The 20,961-nt window shown below is 48.4% G+C and overlaps 2 protein-coding genes across 7 annotated transcripts in view; one reads left to right on the top strand and one right to left on the bottom strand.

The window, feature by feature from the left end:
- The window catches only part of EVC (EvC ciliary complex subunit 1), a 92,654-nt gene extending 89,327 nt beyond the window's left edge, over positions 1 to 3,327 (bottom strand). For all 3 annotated transcript variants that reach the window (XM_081495023.1, XM_081494842.1, XM_081494926.1), the window contains exon 1: positions 2,937 to 3,327. In XM_081495023.1, the coding sequence (XP_081351149.1) occupies positions 2,937 to 3,110 (174 nt within the window). In that variant the 5' untranslated portion in view covers positions 3,111 to 3,327. The remainder of the gene's footprint in view (positions 1 to 2,936) is intronic.
- Positions 3,328 to 5,984: 2,657 nt separating this feature from the next.
- EVC2 (EvC ciliary complex subunit 2) overlaps positions 5,985 to 20,961 on the top strand; it is a 157,777-nt gene continuing 142,800 nt past the window's right edge. For 3 of the 4 annotated variants that reach the window (XM_081494598.1, XM_081494416.1, XM_081494322.1), the window contains exons 1-3: positions 5,985 to 6,309; positions 14,176 to 14,230; positions 18,936 to 19,102. In XM_081494598.1, the coding sequence (XP_081350724.1) occupies positions 6,109 to 6,309; positions 14,176 to 14,230; positions 18,936 to 19,102 (423 nt within the window). In that variant the 5' untranslated portion in view covers positions 5,985 to 6,108. The remainder of the gene's footprint in view (positions 6,310 to 14,175; positions 14,231 to 18,935; positions 19,103 to 20,961) is intronic. The other variant, XM_081494494.1, reaches the window with a different exon arrangement.

The following is a 20,961-nucleotide window of genomic DNA, read 5'->3' as shown; positions in this document are numbered from 1 at the left end:
AAAGTACCAAGAGGCTTCCCTTGTAGCTCAGCTGGTAAAGAATCTGCCTGCAATGCAGGAGACCTGGGTTCAATCCCAGGTCTAAAACTAATAAAGTAGAAACCACAAAGAGAAAATGGTGCAAGATAGAATTATAGGCTGGGTGACCTGGACCAGAGAACAGAGTGCCAAGGACCCGTGAGGGAGGAAGTACCTGCTCCAGCCTGAGGGCTGTAACAGTTCCCCATAAGGTTTTCTCTCTGGGTTCTAAAGGATGCCTCTTTGGACCGCAAGGAGATCAAACCAGTCAATCCTAAAGGAAATCAACACTGAATATTCATTGGAAGGACTGGTGTGGAAGCTTAAGCTCCAATACTTTGGCTACCTGATGTGAAGAGTCGATTCACTGGAAAAGACCCTGATTCTGGGAAAGATGGAAGGCAAAAGGAGAAGAGGGCAGCAGGGGATGAGATGGTTAGACTGCATCACCAACTCAATGGACATGAATTTGAGTGAGCTCCAGGAGATAGTGAAAGACAGAGGAGTCTGGCATGCTGCAGTCCACAGGGTCACGAAGAGTTGGACACGACTCATCAACTGAACAACAACCAAAAGAATGAGTGGGACAAGAGGCAGAGAACAGACGTGTGGAAGTGCAGAGGCATCTGGGGATCAAGGGGATTCTGGATGGCTGGATGCACAGACACCTGTATGTTAGGCTGGATACCCTGGGGAAGGTCAGTGACCTTACGCACCAAGCAAGGAAACTGGTTGTGATCTTGTGTAGGCAGCCAGGAGCCACTGGAGATTTTTAACCAGGAGTCGTATTGTTAGAGGTGCGTTTTAGAAATAGAGACTAGAGGTGGGAAATGGAGGACATTTAGAAAAGAATATTGCAAAGGTCACATACTAACCATCAGAAAATCTCATCAGTCCTACCCTTAACTTTGAACACCCTCCATGGCTACAGACCTGATCCGATCCACCACCACCCTCAACTGGACTAGTACAGCTGTGACTGACCAGCTGTGCAAACCCAGACAGCTTGGTTAGTCTCTGTCAGCCTCAACGTAGCTGCAAAATGGGTGACTCTATGGTCTGAATGCTTGTGTCCCTTACCCCTCCTGTCAATTAATATGTTGAAACCCTAACCCCCAAGGTGATGGTATTTGGAGGCGGGACCTTTGGAAGGACCTATTAGATCACAAGGATGGTGCTCCTGTGAATGGGATTCATGTCCTGATAAAAGAGGCTGAAGCCACTCCCCGCCCCTTCTGCCATGAGAGGACTCAGGCAGAAATTAGTCGTCTACAATCAGGAAGAGGACCTTTGCCAGAATCCAACCATACTGGCACCCTGATCTTGGACCTCCAGCCTCCTGAACTCAGACAGATGTTTGTGTTCATCAGTTACCAAGTTGATGGTATTTTTGTTATAGACACCCAAGCAGACTAAGACAGATACTAACTCTTGCCTCACCAGGTAGCAGATGATGAAAAATTCTGACTTAGGCATTCAGAAAGACTCCAGTTAAAGTCCAGCCCCTTGTTCATTCTTCATGACCCTGGACAGAGAACAACCTTGCAGAGCCTCAACGTCCATACCTGGAAAGTGAGGATGACAGCCTCCACTCAGGCTTGGAGTGAGGCTAGAAAAGGAAACGGCTGCAAACCCTTGACAAGGGGCCTGGCACCCACGGAAGGCTCTGACATGTGACTTCCTTCTTCACACAAGAAGCCGATGTCTCTTAATTACCAGCAGGATCTGACAACCTAGACTTTCCTACAAGAGACTTGCATTATGTTAATTTTAACCTTTATCATCTCTTTGCAGCATGACATTCCTCTGAAGTCACCTGGCTTACATCTGCTGACTGCATACCCTGTTCATGTGGGCCAGAAATGAAGGGACAAGATCACACCACCTTAGCTCAGATCCGACCAGACTTCATCCCTCAAGGAGGTCCGAGCCGCAAGTACCTAAAAAAGTGATCATTCCACCACTGATGGAATGACTGCTGTATGCCGGATACCTCCACACAACATCTGACTCCATAATGACAACTGCCACACGAACCATCCATTAATCTCTTTCAGGCAGCTACCTGTGACCAATCCCACCCACCTCCAATACAGTAGCTTTGGGGTGAGATCCACGCCTGTCATTTGGCAAGATATTTAACCTCTCTGTGCCTCAGTTTCCTCATCTGCAAAATGGGTACACTAATGAAACCAGCTCACAACGCTGTTTTGGAAATTCAATGAGATGACAATTCAGGTACAGAGTGTGGCTCAGCACCCAGCATACAGCCAGCAATGCTAGTGTTTCCATTTCCCCATTACAGAACTCATCTGGCTGTGTTACAATCAAACGTTTACTAGTAATCTGTCCAACTCCATCTTCCTCCAGAGGCAGGAGCACACTGCTGTCCCCGGGCTGTGCCTAGCAGTAGAAGGTGCTCGGCAAACTTTTGCTGTGTGGAATGATGAGTGCATGCTGATGTAGCAGCGTGGTCTCCAGTGGGGGGCGAGGTAGCGGGGGGAATCCACATGGCAAGGAAGCAGAATGGACAGGCGGTTGGGGGAACTAGGGGAGGCAAGGGAATTTCCTGCCCTCCAGCTCATCACGGTGAGCCCAGCCCATCAGTCCAAATCCTTGATGCTGCAGAGGAGACCGCGGCCTGGTGACCTCACTGGCTAAGGTCACAGGCAGTTGCTGGATGGAGCGGACCCTTCCTGGGAATCGTAAGCCAAAGCGCATCTGTCACTTGGCCGCCTCCCGCTGCAGTTACTGGCTCCAGTCGCCTCCCGGAGCAAAAGGGGAACACTCGTCCCCAGGGCAGGACCCTTCGCGCGCGCGATGCCCGTGATCAGGCTCAAGTGAAGCCTGGAACCCGGCGCCGAGGAGGGGACCGCGCCCTCTCATCCCACACCCGGCCGCCCGCCGGGCCGACCCACCTGGTGCCGGAGACGCGGGCGCGCGGAGCGGCAGCCGAGCCAGAGGCCGAGGCCGAGGCCGAGTGCGGTGCCCAGCAGCACGGCGGGAACCAGCAGAGCGGGCGCTGGCCGCACCGCGTCCCGGCCCAGACGCAGCCGCGCGTCGCTCCCGCAGGTCGTCTCGCCGCGGGCCATCCAGGGGCGCTCAGGCGGCCGGCCCGCCACCTCCAGTCCCCCGCCGCGCGCTGCCCCGGCCCGCCGCCCGGCGCTCCATCCCTGGCGGGTCCCCGCTGCCGGACTCCGGGTCCCGGCGGAGCCAGGGGGGCGGCGCGGTGCGCTCCGTCGATTTCTCCGGCCTGTGGAGCCTCCTCCTCCAGCTTCTCTTTTGCTTTCCGGAGCTGCCCGGCCGGAGGGAGGAGCCTGGACCGTCTGCTCCAAACTTGGAGCCACCCCCGCCTCCGGCCCTGCCTTTTGCACTGAGCATGCCCGGTCAGAGGCGCGCTTCTTGGGAGAGGAGAACCTTTGGGGAGGAGTCTTGTTTTGCAGAGGGCTCTGCTTTCCAGCCGGGTAGGGGACCTTAGCCAGGTCCTCACCCGAGGAGGGTGTTGCTTGAGTAAGTTTATCGAGTGCTTAGAATTTGTTAAGCCTTTAGCATGATGATCCAAGTAACTTTCTTGCCAGCCTTCTGAGATGGGCATTACTGTATGCGCCCCTCCTCCTGGTGAGGATCAGGGTCCGCTGTGAGTGATTCATTACCTGTCTGACTCAGCCGTGCCCCTGACCTCTGGCAGTTGGCCATCCTTGGGTCGCACAGTCCGGCCCTGCCTCTTAACTTGTTTGCCTTTAGACTCCTGTTTTACTGCTAGTTTCTTCGGGGATGGTCAATGCTTTCCTGTAAGACAATGTATAGGGAGATGCTTACATCCAGCCCTGGCTAGCCATGGAGATGCCACGTGTTCATTCATTCACTCAGCCTATCCAGCCAACAAGGACCTACTGTATGACACATGAAACTCTGCTCATTTTCATGGGGTGGCCTGGATGGGAGGGGAATTTGGGGGAGAATGGACAACTGTGTACGTATGGCTGGGTCCCTTCACTGTTCACCTGAAACTGTTACAACATTGTTAATCGGCTGTACCCCAATACAAAATAAAAGTTTTAAAATCTAGTGTAATCAGGAAGGGCTAATTTTAAATTTACACTGGATCTGCTTCTGTGACTCTAGCCTTTTTTTGTGTGTGTGATAAAATACATGATGGCCTGCTTCAGGGAGATAACCTGAGCTGCCTATCTGTGAAGGACTGCAAGGAAGTGAAACTAACACATCCCCCTGCCTAAGGCTTGCCATTCTAGGGGAATTTGCAAGGACTGAATAGTGTTTTTACTTTGTTTCCTCACCTCCCTCCCTTCTCTGATCCATAAAAGAACCTGGCAACCAGGCCCTGACAAGATGGTTAGTTTTGGACACTAACCTGTCATCTTCCCCATCAGCTGGCTTTCCAAATAGTTGTCTTCTTTGCCTCAACACCTTGTGTCTCAGATTCTTTGTCCTGTTGTGTGGCGAGCAGAGGGAGCTTGGACTTGGTAACAATAGTGTTGTTTGCATTTTACTTTATTATACAACTGTTTGAAGGTAGAAATCATCCTTTAAATTTCTAAAAGAATTAATGCCCCAGCATTTAGCCTTTGGCCTTGTCTCACTCCTAGCACATCCTGGGTACCACTGAGGGCAGTGAATCCCATGGGGAAAACTTGGCTAATAAATTCTCAGGTTCCCAAAGCCCACTGTCTTTTCCCTGTGAAATCAGGAAAGGCCTATTGGAAGGCCAGCGAAGGGGGCTACAGGCACCAGACTTCCTGGCCTGAGACTGCAGATAGCAGGAGACTGAAAAGGTGTGAGCTGTCCCTGAGGGCCCAGGGGAGTACCAGCCCTGCCGCCTGCTCCCGTGGAAAAGTTCTGGGAGATTCTTCAGCTGCTGACTCCTGGTTCCAGACACCAACTCCCCTCTTGGTGTTCCCAGAGAGGTAGGTCCCCAGTGTCTGGCCTCTGCCTGCAATGGCTTGGAGCAGGGCTTGGGTTCCCAGCCAGAGATTGAACTGGGTCATGGCAGTAAACGCACTGGATCCTAGCCACTGGGCCAGTAGTCAGTGACAAGGGCTCTGGCCCTTTGGCTTTGCAGAAAAGAATTTCCATAAAGACAGAAAGTAGTGAAGCAAGTAAAGTATTTATAGGAGGAAAAGGAATACAGTACCTGCGGATAAACAGTCAGATGGAGAGTCCCTGAGCTGCACCCATGTGGCAGCTTGAGTCACCTATATGGGACATCTCTTCGGGTTTTCCTTTGGCCAATCGTTACCATTTGCCTGGTTCCCAGTCAAAATGGTATTTGGTACATCTCAGGATCCTCCCGTGTGTGCGCAGGCATCTCTTAGCCAAGCTGGATTCTAATGAAAAGCCATGTATACAGAACATCCCTCCACAGCCTGACTATCTGCCCACCAGGGGATGTGGGAATGGGTTCTTGAGTTGGTCCAAGGGCTCATCCACAGCGAGGGCTCAAGCAGTGGGAAGGACTGGGTTGCTGAACCTCAAAGAATGTGAAAACTGGCCTTGCCCTCTGGCCATGAGCTGCCAAGTTCCCTCCCAGCCCCTCTCCTTGCCGTCCTGTACCTCCATGGTTCTCCTTCTCCAAAAGCTTCTCGGTTCTCTAATGGGGAGAGGGGGAGAGGCGGGGTGAGGGGGCCTGCTGCGCCTGCGTAGACTCGGGATTCCGTCCACTGTGTATCAGTGAAGGCTTGCTGGAGGAGACGAGCCTGAGCTGAGAGTTAAGAGAACGGAGTAGGCATTCACAGAGGAGCACTTGGAGCCTCTCAGCTTTCTGGGAGCAGGAGTCACCCGATCTGATTTTGGTAGAGCCCCCGGGTGAAGCACGAGCAAACCCAAGTGTGGCCACTTCTCCCAGGCCTCGCCAGCTTGGCTCCCTCCCTCCTTCCCTCCCTCTCGCGCGCTTGGTCCACAGCCTCCTGCTGGCCCGCCAAGCCCCAGATGCCAGTGTCTTGTTCCCAGAAAACTTTCCGCGGAGGCTCGCACTGAGCATGCTCGGCGGCGGCGGGGCAGGGCCTGGGGTCCGGAAGCTGCCCCAACTCCGCCTGCACCCACCACTTGTGCGTCGCAGGTCCCAGACGGGCGATGAATTCCACGAGGGGCCCGGGGCGCGCCACGTGGGTGCTGGCTGGGAGCCTGCTGGCCGCTGCCCTGGCGCTGCCTGCGGAGTCCGGGAACCTAGGCCGGCTCCCCGCGGGCCCTGGTCCCCTCCAGCACCCCCTGGCCCCGCAGCCTCTCCGGGACCCCGCCAAGGCTCCTGGGGCGGGGCCTGAGCGGCCCGCCGAGGTAAGGAGGGCCCGCCCCTAGTCTCGGATCTGACTCCGGAGATTTGGCTTTACCTACGCGCCTGGCGGGGAGGCCCCTTTGGGCTCCCCTTTGGGAAATTACCCGAAAGGGAGGGCGGGATCTGAGTTAAGATGCAACCCTGGTGGATCCCGCTTGTGGCCGGAAAACTCCCTGGAAAGGTGGGGAAAGCGGTATGGTTTGTGGCTGAGAGCTTGGACTTTGCAGGCGGCCGGGTCGATCCCCTTCGGCAGTCTAAGAGCTCTGAGACCTAGGGCAGGTCGCTTCTGATCTGTGCCTATTGCAGGGTCTACCCCAGCGGGTCTGTGTGAGCGTAACTATTGCAGGGTCTACCCCAGAAGGTCGATGTGAGGGTTTAGATGAGTTCAGGAGTGGAGGTAGAACGACTTTCACAGGTGAGTGTTCCGGAAGAGTGCAGCTGTTGATAAAAGGCACTGTTGGCTGGAGTTTTCTGCGACTGCAAATGTAGCCATTTCTACTTCACCGTGCCCTTGCCTCTGTGGCCCCTAACTTGGGAGGACACAGAGCTCTGGCTCACATCCTAGATACTTCCTCCTCCTCCTCTCCCAAATCTGATCACCAGTCCCACTGCCTTTTCCTCCTGATCATCTCTGATGTCTGCCCTTCTCCCATCCAGGCTGCATCCATTAGGTTCAGTCCCCATCCCTCAGCCTCTGGCCTTTGATGACTGTTTCCTCTGGGTTACCCCCGCTCCCCTAATTTGTGCGTTCTACCATTCATGTCCCCCCAACCTCTAGATGGCCTGTCTGTGGTATACATCTGACCACTTTTCTCCCCTGCTCACACCCGCTTTCACTCTGACCCCAGTTGCAAAATCAGGCTTCTGCTTCCAGGAATGTCTGTCCGGTGGTCCGGCCCATTGCAGCCTTGTGGTCCTCCCAGCCCTTCCTCAGGGCCTGGCTCCTCTTATTCTGTTGCATTTTCTATCTATAGGCTCCAGGGTGCCTGCTATACTCGCTGCAGATATTTAGGTCTTTTAAATGAGATTCCTTTCACTGTCTATGATTGGTTCTTAGGCTTTCACTAGAGAAGACAAAAGAATAATACTGTGTCGATTTTCTGAGCTTTTAGAAAGCTCATGATGAACATTTTCACAGGGTCTTTTCACTTGTTCCTGTCCTTTGAGATGGGGAGTATCTGGCCCATTTTGCCGAAGAGAAAACTGAGACCCAGAGTGCCATGCCCCCAGGCCTGTCCTGTGCTCTCACGTTCAGAGCCCACCCACCTGTCTTCACCTGCTCTTTCCTTTGCAAAGTCAATGCCAGAACATTCATGTAGATGTTTGTTGCCAGGCCATACACGAGTGCTTTGAAAACCGGAGCATAAATGCTCGTGTTAACTTGTTATTAATTTCTATCCCTTCCTGCAAAGGGTGAGGTAATAGTCAGTTACAGCCATTTTCCAGATGTTCTAAAACTGCTGTGTCCAGTACAGTAGCCCTGCCCACGTTGTGGCTGTTTGAATTTAAACATTTCAGGTGCTCGGTGGCCCCATAGGTTAGTGGCTACCATATTGGACAGCCCAGACCATAGAACCTTCCCACCATCCCAGAAAGTTCTATTGGAAGTGTGCTGGAAGGAGAGAGACAGTGAAGACTTGAGTGGGCAAGAGTCTCCTGAGTGTTTATGGAAGGCCCTTTAGGCATCAGACCATTCTAGGTGCTTGAGATATGAGAGAACAACACAGTCTCTGCTCTTTAGAAACCAGCATTCTTGGAGTGGGAGAAGAGCTCCGAGTGGTGTTAATCTATAGTGCAGCAGTTGACAGTTCAGGATGTAGAGAAGTGCAGTGGGCAGAGAGGACTGGAAGAGATGGCTTTGAGTGCTGTTTGGACAGAGTGGTCAGAGAAGGTGCTTTGGGGAGGTGACAGTTAAGCAGAGCCCTGGATGGAATGAGGGAGGGACATGGGTGCTTCTGGAGAAAAACTTCCCAAAGGAGATTGTAGTGAGGACAAAGGGCAGAGGCAGGATGTGCTTGGTGTGGTCCAGGACCGCAAGGAGACTGGTGTGATTAAAGCAGGGATGAGGGGAGGAAGGAGGAGTGGGTGGAGGTGGGGCCAGAGGATGGGGAGGGGCCACTTCAGGAAAGGCCCTGTGGCCCATGGTTAAGACTCTGACTGTTATTTTGTTGGAAGCTGTGGGTGGGTTTTGGGCAGAAAAGTGACCTGCTTTGACTCCTCTTTTTAAAGCATCCCTGTGGCAGCTGTGAGAATAGAGGACAGAGGGCAGAAGTGAAAGTAACGACCAAGAGCGGAGGCCGGCAGGAGACCAGGCAAATGATGGGGGTGAAATGGACCAGGGAGGTTAGTGGATGGCTGCTGAGAAGTTGCTGGATTTGGGTTATATATTTGAAAGTAGAGCCAGTGGAGTTTGCTGTGATTGGATGCAGATTGAGAGAGACGAAGAGAGGAGTCAAGAATGAAAACAAGGACTTGGGCCTGAACACTTAGAAGACGAGGGATACCGTTAGCTCATATGCAGAAGCCTCAGAAGGCCATGAGGAATTCTGATTTGGTCTTATTGAGTTTGACCCTCCCCACCATGAGGCATCCAAGTAGAGGTGTATAAGAGAGTGGTGATGGGTGAGTCCTGATCTGGGAGAAGAATCTGAGCTGGAAATCTTTACCAGGGAGTAGTCAGTGTACGCATGCCTTTAACCCCAGTGTACACAGGGCCTGGCTGAGTTTTCCTTGGGAGTAAGTATGGTTTGGGAAGAGTGAGGCCTTAGGGCAGAGGCCTGGAGCGATACCAAGGCCAGACCAGAAGGAAGAAAGGATTCAGCAAAGGAGATCAGAAAGTGTGGCTGATCTTATAGGAAGGAAACCAAGGCTGTGACCCATGGGTCAAGGAAGGAAGCATTTCGGGAAGAAAGGACTCCCCAATGATGTTCACATCCCTATCCGTGGAGCCTGTGAGTGTTTTCCATCCCATGGCAAAGGGAGATTGACATTGCAGATGGAATTCATGTTGCTATTCAGCTGACCTTGGATCATCCCGGTGGACCAGTATAATCTTAAGGATCTTTCAAAATGGAAGAGGGAGGCAGGAGAGAGTCTGAAGGAGATGTGACATTGGAAGAAGGTCAGAGGGATGCCCCGTGAGGCCTCAACCATCTGCTGCTGGTTTTGAAGATGGAGGAAGGGGCTATAACTGGGGAGGGTGGGCTGCCTCTAGAGGCTGAAAGAGGCTCCGCTACAGTCTCCAGAAAAGAATGCAGCCCTGCAGACACCTTGACTTTAGTCCAGTGAGACCCATATGAGACTCCTGACCTCCAGAACCATGTGCTAATAAGCATATATTTGTTTTGAGTCGCTCGGTTTGTAGTGACTTGTTACAGCAGCTGTAAGATGCTAATACTCTCCTATGCCAAATACTCCTGGTGAGTTGTGCAATGGGGATGGAGAACTGGCTGTGAAATGATACCGTTGAGGTCATGATGACCTGTGCCATCTTGGAGAGGGGCTTCACCCAGAGAGGGGAAGGCTGGACATTGAAGTGGGGTATCGACTGGTGTTTGGCGTGGTCTCTGTGGGACCAGGCTACTCACGGTGGTCAAGGAGCCCCCAGAGAGGCACCCCTAGGCTAGTGACACCCAGGAGCCGCTGAGACCTCAGGGAGGCTCGGCTGAGAGGGCTTTCTGAGTCGTTTGCTCCCTGGGTGCTTGGTATGCTGCTCCTCTCCCTGGAGTGGACGTGTCTGTTGGAACGGGGTCCCTGTCCCTCCGTGAAGTCAAGGGCCTGCCACAGAGCCTGCCGTGCGGCAAGTGCTGGGGAGAGAATAGATGGAGAATTCCAGGGGCAGGGATGGTACAGGCAGACGTGTGTGGGATTTGGTGCCCTCTGGCACCACTGTCCACCCCAGAGACCTCACAAATGAATTCTTTTATTTTTTTAGTTAACAGATTTTAGTATTTAGAACAGTTTTAGATTTTAGAAAAATTGTACACATGGTGCAGAAAATTCATATATATTCCCCCCAATGCACAGCTTCCCTACTATTAGCATATGATGTTAGTAAGGTATGTGCGTGCATATGTACTTAGTCACTCAGTCGTGTCCGACTCTTTTCAACCCCATGGACTGTATAGCCTGCCAGGCTCCTTTGTCCACGGGATTCTCCAGGCAAGAATACTGGAGTGGGTTGCCATTTCCTACTCCAGGGGATCTTTCTTGACCCAGAGATTGAGCCCATGTCTCTTGTGTCTCCTGCATTGGCAGGTGGGTTCTTTTCCACTGAGCCACCTGGGAAGCCCTAGCAAGGTACATTTATTATAATTAACGGTCTAACCTTGACAAGCCATTGTAAAAGTCCATAGTTTATTCAAATTTCCTTAGTTCTTGTACCCAATGTCCTTTTTGGTCCCAGGACTCCACCCAGGACATCACTTTACATGTAGCTGTCACTTCCTTGGTTGTGAGGACCTTGGCAGTTTGGAGGAGTACTGGGTGGGGATTTTGCAGGGTGCTTTCTGTTGGGATTCATCTGGGTGCTTCTAGCAACATGATTTATGGCTGTTTGTGGGCTTTTAAAAAAAGTTTTTGTTTTGTTAGGTTTTTTTGTTGTTGTTGTTTTCAGATTTCATTCTAGTTTATTACAATGAAAAAAATACCTCATGGTTCTAAGTGCATATTCAATTTCTGAGCAGCAAAGGAGACAGATTTAGATATATTCAAATGTGGTTTCTATGTTCATAATGATATGCAGCCACATAAAAAATAATGTACAGAACAACTTGTCCTACAAGACAGCTTTGGGGATTTTCTTTGACTAGAAATTTTCCCAGTTTGGGAACATTAGCTTAGACATACATGAACATAAATTCGAGATACTGTTAATTAACTTATTTGAAAGAGTGGGATATTTAAGAAAGCTGTTTCTACCAGTAGAAACAAAAATGGAAAACTGTCAAATAACTGTGACTTGCTTGGAATTCTGCCTGGCTTCCAGAAATTAAGCTGGGAACAGATGTCTGCCCACACAGTGAAAATGATCTAATTAGTAAGCGTTTCCTTAAATGAAACACAAAATGACAAAAATGATTCCTTAGCTGACTCCCAGTCAAGGGGGAAGAAATATTAGATAAGGTGGAAACTATGGCGTGGTCTTAAATTTCAGAAGTAGAGATGAGCAATTTAGAGGAATTTTTCTGGGATGCTTTGCTGTTGTTGTTGACCTTGAACTCTTGGCTGGACCAGCACTGGCCAGGTTGCTCTGCCATGAAATCACCCACCCCGCCCAATGCACTGTACTTTATTAAAAGGAGGTCCCTATGCAGGGCCTCGAAGGGATGCTCTTAGATTTTTTTTTCCTGCCAAATGGCAGCAAAGACTTAGTCCATCAGTGTCTGGCACACAGCATTCTTCTTCTGAGAAAATGGCACCTGTTTCCACCTTGTAGAAGGCATGTTATGAACTAGTGGTTGTTCTGGACACACACACTTGTCCAGGGAGATCTCAGGGACAGCGTTTCTACCAGGCGTGAGAGGGCTGGCCCCCATCACTTGGTCTTTTATTATTGTCATTTTTGCCATTGTTACGGTGACACATGGGCACATGCTTCTTGTTACAAGAAACAAAACTATACAGGTGGTGTGGAGACAGGGATCCCCTTCTACTGCGCACACACTTGATCCCCACGTCCCCAAGGCTAACATTTCTGCATACTCCTGCTTAGGCTTTTAAAAATAATATATGGTTATGATCTATGGCATTATATGGCATATTGTTAACCATGTAACTATATATTAAATCTATAGGTAATTAATGCTAAACATGTTAAATATCTACATATATTTTCAAATTACTAAATATATATGTATATGTACTAATAAAGTAGCTTGCTAAATATGTAACTATATGTACTAATATGGGGTTTCTCTGATGGCTCAGTGGTAAAGAATCCGCCTGCCAGTGCAGGAGACACAGGAGACTAGGGTTCAATCCCTGGGTCGGGAAGATCCCCTGGAGAAGGAAGTGGCAACCCACTCAGTATTCTTGCCTGGGAAATCCCATGGACAGAGGAGCATGGCAGGTTACTAGTCCATAGGGTCACAAAAGAGTTGGTCATGACTTAGTGACTGAGCATGCACGCACATGTGCTAACATAATTTATATAAAAAATAAAGGTGAATATAACAATCAAATATATAATAATATATCAAATAATTATAAAATAAGATGTCATTTTTATTAAATGAGACTGTATTATTCATCGTATTGTGATCCAGTGATTTCACTTGATATATCTCAGAGATTTTTCCTAGATGATCATAGATCTGCTTTATTTACATATTTATATTTGTAGTTGTGGTAAAATATACATAACAAAATGGTTATGTATAATTGTGGCTCATCAGTAAAGAATCTACCTGCAATGCAGGAGACGCAGGTTTGATCCCTGGGTTGGGAAGATACCCTAGAATAGGAAAGGGTAACTCATGCCAGTATTCCTGCCTGGGAAATCCCATGGACAAAGGAGCCTGGCGAGCTACAGTCCATGGGGTTGCAAAGAGTCGGACACAATGTAGCGACTAAACTACCACCACCATACACAACAAAATTTACCTTCTTATCCCTTTTTAAGTGTACCGTTCAGCAGTGTTAAATAGATTCACATTGTTGTGTTTCCATCTGCAAAATTATTTTAATCTTGTGATATGAAACTCTGTCCCCATTAATCAACAACCCCCCATTCTGCTGTCATCCAGCCCCTGACAACCACCCTACTACTTTCTGTCTCTATGAATTTTACATATCTTCTATAAGTGGAATCATACACTATTTGCGTTTTTGTTACTGGCTTATTTCACTTGGCCTGATATCCTCAAGTTTCATCCATGTTGTAGCCTGTGACAGATTTTCCTTCCTTTTAAGGCTGAATGATATTTCATTTTATGCATGAGCCAATTTTGCATGGGCTTTCCTGACAGCTCAGTTGGTAAAGAATCCATCTGCAATGTGGGAGACCTGGGTTTTGATCCCTGGGTTGGGAAGATCCCCTGGAGAAGGGGAAGGCTACCTACTCCAGTATTCTTGCCTGGAGAATTCCATAGACTGTATAGTCCATGGGGTCCCAAAGAGTTGGTCACGACTGGGTGACTTTCACTTTCACTTTTGCTTATCCATCCATCCGTTAGTGGACATTAGGTTCCTTCTACCTTTTGGCTATTGTGAATAATGCTGCTGTGAACAGCATGGGGCTTGCCCCATTTCAAGGGCTCTAGCCAAGGCACTAGAGTAATAATCATGATAATGATTATTATTGTTATTTTATAATGGAGGGCTCTGGGCTTCTTGAGGGCTCAGTATTTCACAAAGATGGGATGGAGGGGTTGACTTAGGCCTGTTTGGACAAGTTTTCATCACTGAACAAGGTGAAGCAAGCTGAGGAGTTCTACACTTTCCAAAAGAGGTATCTGAGGCTCAGAGAGTCTAAGAGACTTGGCCAAGAACACACAGCAGATAAATGATTCCAGCTCAAATCTAGGTTTCCAACTCACACGACTCTGTGAAAACGAGTAGGATCTTGGGAATTCAGAGGCTTGAGCCTCTCCCTGCATCAGATGGTTCGTGAAAAGCAGAGTTGGGATTCGAACTCAGGTCTAACTATATGAAATTTCCACCACACTGTGCGGCCTCCCTAGAGAGCTTCCAGGAATGCAGTTATATAATCCTCTACTCCGATGCTGGTGGAGATGGTTAACTTAGAAAGATTTACATCAGACGTCAGGATAAACGGGCAGCTCCTCTCCATGCAAGCCATTTACAGAAATGACTTTTCAACCATTCCATTTTCTTCAATAACGTCTTTGTGCCTTTGGACTTTTTAGGACTTACCCCTTGGGATTTGGCCCAGTGTGGAAAACTCTGATGTTAGGACTCCAGGTAAGTTTTTCTTTTGGTTGATTTTTTATTTGACCATGAAAGAGAACCAGACCCTAAAGGCATAGCCCTCCTGCTTCTGCCTCTCTGGCACCCTGCTCACCTGCGTACCTTACAGAGCAAGGGCAGTGAGTCCCCTCCTGCAGCAGTGATCTGGGGTGCCCAGATCTGAGTTCAGGTAAGGTGGTGATTGATTTTTGGTAAGATTCGGTAATAATTGGTAAGAACCAAGAATCAATAATGTTTCAGGTAAGGTGGAATCTTGATTCTCCCCTGAAGGTGTCTGATGAAGAAAATGCAGAATGTGTGTATTAGTCAACTGTATTAGTTTCTTTTTGCTGCTGTAACATGTTATCACAGATTTAGTGGTAAAACAGTATCGATGTATTCTCATATAGTTCTGGAGGGCAAAAGTTCACAGTCAGTTTAACTGGTCTGAAGTCAGGGTGTCAGCATTCTCTCCAGGGCCCTGGGAAGAATATTCTTCCTTCTCCAGGATCTGGAGCTTCATTCCTTGTGTCCTGCAGGTCATGACCCTTCCTGCAGCCTCCAAGCCAGCAGTGTTGCTTCTCGCCTCAGTGGTCCCATGACCATCTCTTCTGCCTGTCAAATCTCTCTCTGCCTCCCTCTGTAAAGACATCTGGGATTACATTTATGGCCCCCTGGATAATCCAGGTTACTTCCCATGAATCAAATTAAGGGCCTTTAATTTAATCATGGAGAAGGCAATGGCACCCCACTCCAGTGCTCTTGCCTGGAAAATCCCATGGACAGAAGAGCCTGGTAGGCTGCAGTCCGTGGGGTCGTGAAGAGTTGGGACACGACTGAGCGACTTCACTTTCACTTTTCACTTTCATGCATTGGAGAAGGAAATGGCAGCCCACTCCAGTGTTGCCTGGAGAATCCCGGGGATGGTGGAGCCTGGTGGGCTGCCGTCTATGGGGTCGCACAGAGTCGGACACGACTGAAGCAACTTAGCAGCAGCAGCAGCAGCAGCAATTTAATCATATCTGTGAAGAGTCTGTTGCCATATAAGAGAACATATTTACAGATTGCTGAGATTAGCACCTGGGTGTCTTTGGGGACCATTACTCAGTCTACCTGACTTCCCAGGTGGCTCTGCAGTAAAGAATCCATCTACCAGTGCAGGAGATACAGGAGACCTGGGTTCAGTCCCTGGGTTGGGAAGGTCCCCTGGAGAAGGAAATGGAAACCCACTCCAGTATTCTTGCCTGGGAAAGGCAGTATTGTAAAAAGTCGGACATAACTGAGTATGCACACACTGAAAGTCTACCACACCAGGTTTCAGAAATCCAGCTGAAACTAACTAAGCACTGAGCAATTTGTTAACCCTTATTGCTGGACAGCACAGGCCCCAGATCAGGATCACAGTGTTCTCAGGGCTCTGCTTCTCTCCTTCTGTCGGGGCTCCTGCTTTCGTCTGGTGAGTGTCATTCTCAGGGACATTCTTTCCATGTGGAAGTAACTGCTGCCTCTTGCAGAAAGGAAGAGACTTTCTGTAGCTCGACAGAAGTTCAGGGAAGACTAATGAACACAGTCTGAGTCTCATGCCAGTCCCCAGTCCCACTTGGGGACTTTTGGGGAGAGTGTCCTGGGTTCTGGGCTTAATTCTGGCCTCCTGGGGCCCAGGATGCACTGAGATCCATGTTTGTCTGTAGAGACTGAGCAAGAATCTTACTGATTAGTCGGGGGGCTGCCCTGAAGGGAGGGGTCCTGGGCAGGCAGAACAGACTTTTCATCCAGAATTGACACAAGTTATGAATACACCTTGTTTTATTCCAGGGATAAACATATTTCATTTTCTGGGGGAGTTAAAAAGTATTTTTTATGTCTTTTGTTACTCTCCCGCACTCAATATATAAGCAAATTTGGAAAACTCAGCCATGGCCACAGGACTGCAAAAAGTCAGTTTTCATCCCAACCCCAAAGGGCAATGCCAAAGAATGTTCAAACTACTGTATAATTGCTCTCATTTCATGAGCTAGCAACATTATGCTCAAAATCCTTCAAGCTAGGCTTCAGCAGTACATGACCTGAGAACTTCCAGATGTACAAGCTGGGTTTTGAAGAGGCAGAGGAAGCAGAGATCAAATTGCCAACTTTTACTGGATCATGAAGAAAGCAAGAGAGTTCAAGAAAATCATCTACTTCTGCTTCATTGACTACGATAAAGCCTTTAACTGTGTGGGTGACAGCAAACTTGTGGGAAATTCTTAAAAAGATGGGAATACCTGACCACCTTACCTGTCTCCTGAGAAACATTATGCAGGTCAAAAAGCAACCAATCATGAAACAATGGACTGGTTCAAAATTGGGAGAGGAGTATGACAGGCTGTATATTGTCATCCTGCTTATTTAACATATATGCAGTGTACATCATGTGAAATGCTGGGCTGGATGAATCACAAGCTGGAATCAAGATTGCTGAGAGAAATATCAATAGCCTCAGATATGCAGATGACACCACCCTTATGGCAGAAAGTGAAGAGGAACTAAAAAGCCTCTTGATGAAGGTGAAAGAGGAGAGTGAAAAAGCTGGCTTTAGACTCAACATGAAAAAACTAAGATCAGGGCATCCAGTTCCATCACGTCATGGCCAGTAGAGGGGGAAAAAGTTGAAGCAGTAACAGATTTTATTTTCTTGGGCTCCAAAATCACTGTGGATGGTGACTGCAGCCACGAAGTTAAAGCTTGCTGCTTGGAAGGAAAGCTGTGACAAACATAGACAGTGTATTAAAAAGCAAAGACATCACTTTGCCAACAAAGGTCCATATAGTCAAAGTTATGGTTTTTCCAGTCGTCATGTATGGATGTGAGAGTTGACCATGAAGAAGGCTGAGTGCCCAAGAATTGATGCTTTCTAAGTGTGTTCTTGGAGAAGACTCTTAAGAGTCTCTTGGACTGCAAGGAGATCAAACCAATCAATCCTAAAGGAAATCAACACTGAATATTCATTGGAAGGACTGATCTGAAGCTGAAGCTCCAATGCCTTGGCCACCTGATATGAAGAGCTGACTCATTGGAAAAGACCCTGATGGTGGGAAAGATTGAAAGCAGGAGGAGAAGCGGACAACAGAGGATGAGATGATTATATAGCATCACTGACTCGATGCACATGAGTTTGAGCAAACCGCAGGAGATAGTGGAGGACAGAGGAGCCTGGCATGCTGCAATCCCCAGGGTCGCAAAGAGTCGGATATGACTTAGCAACTGAACAACAGCAAGCAGTCTTTACAAAGACTTTACAAAAGTTTACAAAATCCAGTGTTTTCATTTGAGTAAGATAGGTTGAGGTGATATCACCATAATCACAGAAAACGTTTAGTCACTAATTAAGCAGACATTTTGGATAAGGGAGGGCAGCGCACTTAGGACTGTGGTTGTAGTGAGAGCAGAAGGTGGAGGAATGGGGTCACTGGGAAGGCTTCAGGGAGGGCTTCCTGGAGGAGGTGTTGAGTGTCAGCTGAGTCCTGAGAAGTAGTGATCAGCAGGAGAAGGAAACAGAGGGAGAGGCTTCCAGGCATGTGGCAACCCGGAGGTGAGGGAGCGAGGGTGCATTCAAACAGCTTCAGGGTCACGACCGATGACCCACGTGACAACACACTAGTGGGGAGACTGCTGGGTAGTGACGCAGTGGGAGGTGATGGTCAGGTCAGAGCTTGACTTCCTTCTGTACTGCCTGTGGACAGTAGCAGTGTCTGTCCTCATTCAGGTCTCCATCAGAGGCCACGGCTGGGCCTTCTGAGCGCCCGGAGTAGCAGGGGCATAGACACCCGCTCCAGAGACAAAACCCAGAGTGGTCTTAAGGTTTGAAGTCCAGTGAGTCTTTGTCCCTTAGCCCGAAGGACTGGACTGGAATCTGGAGGTGGGTGTTCTGTCCCACTTGTGTGACTGACTCGAACAGTCCCAACTGAGCAGCCAGCCTGGGAAAGCGCCTGCCAGTTTCCATGGTAAAGGCTCTCAATTCCCAGATGCTCACCTTTGTCCCCATTCCAACATCATGAACTGAACCACAGATACTATTCTGGGAAAAAGGATATTGATTTTATCCAGGATCCAGTTTTACATTCTTTTTCTTTTTCAATTTTAATTTTTCCTACATTTATTTAGAAATTCTATAAAAGGGGTTCCAAAGCAGTTCTAAAGACTTTGCTATCAATACTCTGTGTCAGGAAGAGTGAAAAACAGGATTCATTCTCAGTCCATATACAGTTTGTACTCGGATAGAAGATAAAGGTTGAAAAGGCACGGCTCCACAATTCTGGTCACTTCAAAATAGAAACTTACAGAGTGGTTAGAGGTTTTCCCAAGGGCACAGCTGGCGAGTGACAGAGCCAGGATCGGAACCCAGGGCCTTCTGATGCTAAGCGTGTAGGAATCACCCCTGCCTCCTCCCTTGCCTAGCGGTTCTGACTCAGCCTGTCTAGAGCGGGGCCAGGAGTGTACATTTCAGCCTACAGCTCAGGTAAGAAACACACACTTCAGGAAACTCCTTTTAAGCTCTGTGGCTCCCAATGAGAACTTCTCACCTTCTTGGCAAAGAGATAAGTCATTCATTCATTCACACTCTTGTTCACTTACTCAGCAAAGATTTTCCAAATGCTTGCCACGTATCATGTGGTTTGCTTCCAGATTTGAACCACTGCTATTTTGTATTATGTAATGCATACATGTTCCTGTTTTGCAGAGGAGGCACCATTTGGAATGAAATTCAGTAAGGAAATTGAAGTCTTTAACCCACCCCTGGCTTCTTCAGCCTCTAGTGGGCCATGGATTCATTCCGTCTTTGCTTTTACCCACTCATGGCCTGGAAAGACCTTGTTTAAAAGAGACTCTGCTGTAACACACCACCTGGTAAGTAACATGTTCAGTTCTTTATCAGAAGTTGTAAAGAAACTGGTTTTGGACCACTTGTGTAGAAAATGTCACAGGCTTTTGTTCCTCCTCCAAAAAACACCTATTCTTTCTCTTTCACTAAATATAGTTATCATTAGGGAGCAAATCCATTTTTCTTTACAGAGAGCTGCTTCTTCTATACAGTGTTTAGGTGAATAGGATGTGTGAATCTGAGCATTAGGCAGCCCCATCTGCTGGTTCTAAAGCAGTGCATGGGATTTTGCTTTAACTGGATCAATTCACTTGCACCGGTTATAAAAACGCTGCTACCGATAATAGTGCCGAATGTTTAAAATGTATTTTCCACTTGCCTGGCATGTTGTTGTTCAGTTTCTCAGTCATGTCCGACTCTTTGCGACCCCATGGACTTCAGCATGCCAGGCTTCCCTGTCCTTCACTATCTCCTGGAGTTTGCGCAAACTCATGTGCATCGAGTCAGTGATGCCATCCAACCATCTCATCCTCTGTCATCCCCTTTCTCCTCCGGCCCCCAATCTTAGCCAGCATCAGGGTCTTTTCTAATGAGTCAGCTCTTCACATTAGATGGGCAAAGTATTGAAGCTTCAGCTTCAGCATCAGTCCTTCCAATGAATATTCAGGACTGATTTCCTTTAGGATGGACTGGTTGGATCTCCTTGCAGTCCCAGGGACTCTCAAGAGTCTTCTCTAACACCACAGTTCGAAAGCATCAATTCCTGGGCACTCATCCTTCTTTATTGTCCAACTCTCACATCCATACATGACTACTGGAAAAACCATAAGCTTAGCACTTTCTATGCATAATCTTACTAGAGCCTCATTATGAGTTTCTTAAACAGGTACTATTTGTATTCCCTTTTTACAGATAGGAACTGAAGATTGGAGAGATTAAGAAGTTTGTTCAGGGTCCCACAGGTCGAAGTGGCAGAACTAGGATGTGGGGCCCCTGCTCTTAGCCGCTGTCTCTGTTCCCAGTGTTTTTCATACTCTGTGTAATGTGTTGGCGCCGCGTGAGACTGACTCTCACCTAAGCTGTCATGACTTATAATGGCTTGAGAACCAGTGGGTTCAGCCAACAGGACCATAGCTACAAGCTCCTCCTTGGCCCTTGGCTACATTTTGTATTAGATAGTTGTGTGACAAATTATCACCAACATGGTGGCTTAGAACAGTGAAATTTATTCTCTCCTTGTTCTAGAGGCAGGAAGGCCAAAGTCAGGGTGTCAGCAGAGCTGTGCTCTTACTGGGAGCTTGTAGGGGAAAATCCATCCTTATTTCTTTCAGCTTCAGTAGCTTTCCTTGGCTTGTGGCTGCATCACTCCAATCTCTATATTGGGATTCTACAGAGAAACAAAACCAGTAGGATGTGTGTATACATACACACAGATACACACACACACATATGTGAAGGAGGGAGGGGGAGGTTTATTTCAAGAAATTGCTTATGTGATTGTGGGGGCTGGCAAAGTCCACAATCTGAAAGGGTGGCCTGGAGACCCAAGGAAGAGCTGATACTCAAGTTGGAAAGGTTTCTGCACAGAATGCACTTTTCCTTAGGGGAAACCTTCTTCTGTTTTGTTAAGATGTCACCTGATTGGATGAGGCCCCCCCACACTATGATGGGTCGTCAGCTTCTTTCAGAGTCTACTGACCTCAATGTTAAATCTCATCTAGAAAATACATTCGCAGTGACATCAGGAGGTAGTTGACCAAGTATCTGGGACCCATGGCCAGCCAGCTGACACCTAACATTCACTGTCATGCTCTGCTCTCACCTTCTTGTGACCTTCTCTTTGTGGGTGTGTCTTCTCCTTTTCTGTCACTAATGAGGACACTTG

This window comes from Giraffa tippelskirchi, chromosome 1, assembly GCF_054371585.1.
Source record: "Giraffa tippelskirchi isolate mGirTip1 chromosome 1, T2T-mGirTip1v1.2.pri, whole genome shotgun sequence".
Taxonomy (NCBI): Eukaryota; Metazoa; Chordata; class Mammalia; order Artiodactyla; family Giraffidae; genus Giraffa; species Giraffa tippelskirchi.
The sequence above is the reverse complement of the archived record's forward strand: the minus strand, read 5'-3'. Positions and strand labels throughout refer to the sequence as shown.